At 47.2% G+C, this 6,574-nt stretch overlaps 1 protein-coding gene and 1 long non-coding RNA gene across 7 annotated transcripts in view; one reads left to right on the forward strand and one right to left on the reverse strand.

Annotated features, from left to right (window-relative positions):
* Positions 1–5,400, reverse strand: part of LOC144272249 (uncharacterized) — a 77,477-nt gene extending 72,077 nt beyond the window's left edge. For 4 of the 6 annotated variants that reach the window (XR_013347524.1, XR_013347525.1, XR_013347520.1 and 1 more), the window contains exons 1-2: positions 5,115–5,400; positions 1,864–1,908 (exon numbers count right to left, since the gene is read on the reverse strand). This is a non-coding gene — a long non-coding RNA (uncharacterized LOC144272249). Of the gene's footprint in view, positions 1–1,830; positions 1,909–5,114 lie in introns of all 6 variants that reach the window. The other 2 variants (XR_013347523.1, XR_013347521.1) reach the window with 1 other exon arrangement.
* Positions 5,401–5,614: 214 nt separating this feature from the next.
* Positions 5,615–6,526, forward strand: MIURF (mitochondrial elongation factor 1 upstream open reading frame). The gene is made up of 2 exons (XM_077830247.1): positions 5,615–5,727; positions 6,288–6,526. Exon 2 carries the CDS (start codon positions 6,314–6,316, stop codon positions 6,524–6,526), a length of 213 nt encoding a protein of 70 aa, XP_077686373.1. The 5' UTR covers positions 5,615–5,727; positions 6,288–6,313.
* Positions 6,527–6,574: the final 48 nt, after the last annotated feature.

A 6,574-nucleotide genomic window follows, 5' to 3' on the forward strand; every position in this document is an offset into this window, starting at 1 on the left:
TAAGGCGGGACTAAATATTCTCTAGACTACCCCTGATAGGTGTTTGTCTTAGCTGTTCTTAAAAATTTGTGACAGAGATTCCACAATCTCCCTAGGCAATTAGTTCCAGAGTGCTCAACTACCCTTACAATTAGGAAGTTTTTCCTAATGTCTAACCTAAATAATCTTTGCTTCAATTTAAGCCCATTGCTTCTTGTCCTGTCCTCAGTGGATAAGGAGCACAATTTATCACCCTCCTTTTTATAACAGCCTTTTATGTTATAACAGCCTCCCCACTGTGTTTTTTTTCTCTGGACTAAACAAACCCAATTTTTTAATCCTTCCTTGTAGGTCATGTTTTCTAGACCTTTAGTAATTTTTGTTGCTCTCCTCTGGACTTTCTCCAGTTTGTCCACATCTTTCCTGAAGTGTGGTGCCCAGAACTGGACACAATATTCCAACTCTGGCCTCATTTGTGCTGAGTAGAGTGGAGGAATTATTTCTTGTGTCTTGCTTACAACACTCCTGCTAATACAAGGGTTCTCAACCTGGGGGTCAGGACCCCTCAGGGGGTCGTGAAGTTATTACATGGGGGTCACGAGCTGTCAGCCTCCACCCCAAAGCCCGCTTTGCATCCAGCATTTATAATGGTATTAAATATATAAAACAGTTTTTTTAATTTACAAGGTGGGGGGGGGGTCGCCCTCAGAGCCATGCTTTGTGAAAGGGGTCACCAGTACAAAAATTTGAGAACAACTGTGCTAATACATCCCAAAATGATGTTTACTTTCCCCCACCCCCAACAGTATTACATTGTGATTCATACTTAGTTTGTGGTCCACTATCACCTCCAGATCCTTTTCTGCAGTAGTCCTTCCTAGGCTGTCTTTTCCCGTTTGTGTGACTGAGTATTCCTTCTTAAGTGTAGTATTTTGCATTTGTCCTTATTGATTTTAATCCTGTTTATTCCAGACCATTTCTCCAGTTTGTCAGGATCATTTTGAATTCTAGTCCTGTCCTCCACAATGCTTGCAACCCCTCCCAGTTTAGTATTGTCCACAAACTTTAAGTGTTCTCTCAGTGCCATTATTCAAATCATTTATGAAGACATTGAATAGAACCAAATAAGCTAATTATGCCTTTTGTAAAACTGTATTCCCTTTTATCAGGTTGCTTTCTAGTTTCAGAGATGTCTCCTTGTTGACAGAGGATTACTATGTGCACATAATTTACCTTCTTTATACCATTAATCATTCTGCATACCTCTGTCATCTCCCCTCTTATTTGTCTCTTCTCTACAAACAGTCTCAATTTTTTCAATTTCTCCTCCTGTGGAAATTTTTTCATATATCTGAGCATTTTCACTGTCTATATCTGAACACTTTCTATTCTTGCTATCTCCATTCAGAGGCAGAGTAACCACAGTGAGCGTAGTATTGATTAAATTTGCAACATTATCTTCTATCCTGTTATTTATAAATCTTAATATGGATTGAACTTAAAGTAAATGATGACCATGAGGTCCAGCAATCTTCCCACCTTAACAGGGGAAAAGAAAAAGAGACAAATGTACAGTATAATTTTTTAGGCTAATGGAAATTTAGCATGACAGTTTGATGAATTAGATTTGATTGGGTTAAAAGTTCTCTTGTATATTTTTATTACCTCTAGTATAAGATATTTTATTATAACCTTATGCCATTTTATGTTCTATTACTTTAAGAACATTATCTGGATGTATTATGACTTATTTTTTAATTATATGGTTTTAATTATGTTTAGAGAACAGAGTTTTAACAATCCCTAAAATACAACTCAAGACCTGCTGCTCCAAAAAGCACAGGCCTCTACCTTGTGAGCTAGAAGAGACTTTCCATGAGTCACCTTTTCAAATTCATCTCCATGGTGAGCCAGCCAATAAAGGACAACCTGAAATCACACAGAGAACACTCTCACTTACTTGCCCAGGCCTATATTCAGTACAGGGGAGTGGTGCACATAGGTCCCACTTCAGCAAAGTACTTAAATACATGCTTAAGGCCTACTGAAGTCAATGAGACTTAAGAAAGTGCTTACGTGCTTTGCTGAATCAAGGCCTTATGCACATGTTTAAAAACACATAAGTAATCCCATCCCTAGCACTCAAACACATGCCTACCTGTAAGCATGTGCTTAAATACCACCAGTGTCCTTAAATGCTTTGTTGAACAGCAATGGGAGCACTCATCTGCTTAAAGTTAAAAACATGTGTAAGTGGTTTGTTTATTTGGGGCCATACACATTAGCTAGCTCAGTGGTTCCCAAACTTGTTCCGCCACTTGTGCAGGGAAAGCCCCTGGGGGCCGGGACGGTTTGTTTACCTGCTGCGTCGGCAGGTTCGGCCGGGGCTCCCAGTGGCCACGGTTCGCTGCTCCAGACCAATGGGAGCTGCTGGAAGCAGCGGCCAGTACATCCCTCGGCCCGCGCTGCTTCCAGCAACTCCCATTGGCCTGGAGCAGCGAACCGCGGCCACTGGGAGCCGCAATCGGCCGAACCTGCGGATGTGGCAGGTAAACAAACCTGCCCGGCCCGCCAGGGGCTTTCCCTGCACAAGCCGCGGAACAAGTTTGGGAACCACTGAGCTAGTACATTAGGACTTGTTGAAAAAATGTACTTTAAATATAAATTTACGCTACTATTTAAAAAGCTGGGAGGATTAATCAATTAGCCTGGGTTCTTCAAATGTATACCTCCTTGCTTTTTTACAAGGGCACAGCTTAGTAAGATGTTTATTAATGAAGTGGAATTAATTTTTTTTTTTATAAATGGTCAAGATTTTTGAAACCTCTTTAAGAAAAAGAGTTGACTAGATTATGTGGGGAGTCATTAGGTTTTTGGTTGACCTTGGCCATTCACATGGAAGACAGCATGTTGAACAGAGAGGGAGAAATTAATAGAGCCCAGCAAATCCGTGCATATACGCAGATCATTTTTGCAGATCGCAGACCAAATGCGGTTACAAATTTTGTATCCACACAGAGCTCTAGAAATTAATAACAGATTTAGAGACTATCACCAGCAATGGTATTTGCATGCATTTAGAGAGATGGAAAAGATTGTTGACAACTTTTTTGTTTAACTTTTCCTTCCCCTATTGTACAGGGGTAGAGAGTGCTCTGCTTTCAAAAGCAATCTGTGTGAAAGGAATACAAAAAGCCATTTGGGACATGAACTCTGGAGCCTCATCTACACTAGAGCAGCATTTTGGTGTAGCCAGTCTAGGGTTGCTGTTGAATGTGAAGCCATATTTTCTGTACTGGTATTTGTATATGTAAAGTATAGGAATATCCTAGAAGCATTTCAAGAAAAACATTAAATTGAGTGTTTTGTTCAATGGGAAGGTTTAAATGGGAAGTATGTTTCTAGACAGAACTACAGAGAGAGCTGTTAATTGTGGCTCTCACTTGATGAGCAGGTCTAATCAACATAGTGCTTAAAACAGTAATGGCAGCTACTGGCTCAAGGACACTAGAGCTCCCAACATTGCTAACACCGGTGGAGCTGAATCAGTGCTAGCAATGGCTTGTCAAATTTCCCTAATGTAGACAGAGCTGTAGGTACCTGGAGAACTAGAGAAGTTCTGACATTACAAAATACAACAGGCTGAGAGGGGGAATGGTTTTAAAGTCAGACAGTTTAAAATTACACATATTTACCTCTAATACCTAACAAACATTTGGCTGAAAGGATTATTTTGTAAAAGTGTCAACACTCCTAGCCTTTCAGTTAAGGTTTGAGAGTTCACAATAAGCATTTCTGAGAACTAGGGTAACCAGATGTCCTGTTTGTAAAGGAACAGTCCCATTTTTGGGGTCTTTTTCTTATATAGGTGCCTATTACCCCCCACCCCCATGCCATATTTTCACAGTTGCTATCTCAGGGGTGGCCAACCTGAGCTTGAGAAGGAGCCACACTTTACCAATATACATTGCCAAAGAGTGACAGTAATAAGTTAGCAGCACCCCAAGAGCACCCCCCCAACTCCCAGCGCCTCCTACCCACTGGTAGCCCCACCGATCAGCACCTCCCCTTCCCTCCCTGCACCCCGATCAGCTGTTTCATAGCATGCAGGAGGAGGAGCAAGGGCATGGCAGTCTCAGGGGAGGGAGCAGGAAGGGGTGGAGTGGGGGCAGGGCCTGTGGCAGAACCTGGGGTTGAGCAGCGAGTACCCCCTGGCCCATTGGAAAGTTGGCACCTGTAGCTCCATAGGAGTTGGTGCCTACACCAGGAGCCGCATATTAACTTCTGAAGAATCACAGAATATCAGGGTTGGAAGGGACCTCAGGAGGTATCTAGTCCAACCCCCTGCTCAAAGCAGGACCAATCCCCAATTTTTGCCCCAGATCCCTAAATGGCCTCCTCAAGGATTGAGCCCACAAGGCTGGGTTTAGCAGGCCAGTGCTCAAACCACTGAGCTATCCCTCCCTCTCCCCAACCCCCACACGGGGCTCCGGAACCACAGGCTGGCCACCCCTGTGCTATCTGGTCACCCTACTGAGAACCCCCAGAAGTTCTCCAGTGAAAACAAACAAACCAACCCTGACTTAGTTACTGGTATTTCTAATATTTAAAAAAGCAAGAAAAAAAAATTAAAAGAAAGGAAGCAAATAATCTTTCAGGCTTCCTTTATATATTCAAAATAAGGGAAAAAGGGGAGGCAAAGGCAATTTAAATAAATCTTTTTTATTGTACACTGAGCATATATTTATATTGGACCTAAAGAGAGCCAATAAACATGGAGCCCTCTCCCACAATTTGTACAAAGTCACTTTTCAGAGCAGAACTGCACTTTAACACAAGCTCGAACAAGACTTCAACAGCAACCGTCCAGCTGCGGTTTTGAAAGCAAGTATTGCACGCAAACTGGGACTTGCCCAAGAATAATATCAGGGCAGAACAGACAAAAAAACAAAAAAAAACCGTTGACCTTTTGCTGTCACCTTAAGCAACACAACAAACACTCCCTTCCTTAACCACAAAATCCAGATGCAAATTTACCGCACGCACCCCAACAGCGCCCCCCCCCGCACCCCAACAAACACCAAACGATAAAGGATCTGAATCTTAAGAATTTGCGAATGCATCTCTTGTTCCACCTGATTGGATCTGAGGGTGAAGAATGAGTCTGTTTGTTTACACAGGGCACGTCTCAAAGATTACCCAGGGCAGGCCGAGAACTGGACTGGCGCTCTTCCATTGCCGAGTCGGACACACGAATGAATGCATAGGAAGAGAGGGGAAGTGACAGGGCCTGCACCCGAGCCTGGCAGGCCCGCTCAGCCCAGGGAGAGCGGCAGGGAGGCGCGCGGCCTCCCGCGCGCGCCTCGCTTCCCGCTGGGGCTCGCCCACGCGCCAGTGACGTGTCACGCCACTCAGGACAGGTCTGGGCTCTGCCACGTCCCGCCGCCGGAGGGGAGGGGGCAAGCGAGGAGGGACCAAGCTGTCCCCACTCGCGCTGCGTACAGCACCGCCGGCCGGATGGGGGCAGCCCTGCGCGCCCTTCCCCGCCTCGCGCCGCGATGAGCGGAAGTTCGCCCTCCCCGCGCGTGCCATCTATGCTCCCGCTCGCTCTCGCTGGTTGGCCGCTCGGGGTCGCGCCCCGGAAGCGAAGCGGCCATGTTGCTGGGTGACCCCGGGGAAGCCGTGCCGGGAGGGAGGCTGCGGGGTGGGCGAGAGTCGAGGGACTGAGAAACAGCTCCCGCTTCCCGGGTGAGCGGGGTCCCGGGCGAGGCCCCTCCCCCTCCCGGGGTCGCCCTGCAGCGAGCCCGGACCCTTCCTGCCCCCAAACCGCTTTCCAGCGTCTTGTTCCCCCTCAGGGATCCCGCCCTGCGCTGCTCCCCGGGGCCCTTCCTCAGCCCGCAGAGGGTTCCGCCCGCGCGGGGTCTCCCCCGCCCCAGCAGGTGGCTTCCTTGCAGCGCCTGGCAGGGGAAGCCCGGGCGGAGGCAGGCGCTGGCGGAGCTGATCCAGGGAGTCTCGGTGGGGCCGGGGGGGTTTAGTGTCGTGCTTGGGGGGGGGTTACAGTGTCTCTATTTTGTGTTATTGCCTCTTTCTGCTTTGCTGGCAGACAGAGTGAGGTTGTTCTCTGCCCCCCAGTAGGGATCTTTTCCTCTGCACTAAGTTTCCCGCTCTTTCCCCGGTGGAAATCCATCCCCTTGGGTTCCCCTTTCCCAGTGGCTTGTGAAGAAAGTATCAGGGAGACTTGCACGGGGGAGACGGCGAAATGCAACTGGGAAACAAATGTTGACTTTCACTCATCCATTTTTCTTCAGTTTGCCTTCTCCTGCATCTGTCCCCCATGGCAGCGTGGTCCCGTGAGGCAGTGCTGAACCTCTATCGCGCTCTGCTGCGCCAGGGCCGTGGTCTACGCTACACCGACCGTGATTTCTACCTCGCCTCGATCCGGCGTGAGTTCCGCAAGAACCAGCAGCTGGAGCGGCTTGAAGACAGAGAAAGACAACTGGAGAAGGGACAGGCCTTCCTGAACAATAGACTGGGAGGGTTGGTTTAGAGTCTTTGCCTCCCCCTGCTCTTATCCTGCTTCCTTCTTTTCTCCTTC

Source organism: Eretmochelys imbricata, chromosome 1 (genome assembly GCF_965152235.1).
Source record: "Eretmochelys imbricata isolate rEreImb1 chromosome 1, rEreImb1.hap1, whole genome shotgun sequence".
Taxonomy (NCBI): Eukaryota; Metazoa; Chordata; order Testudines; family Cheloniidae; genus Eretmochelys; species Eretmochelys imbricata.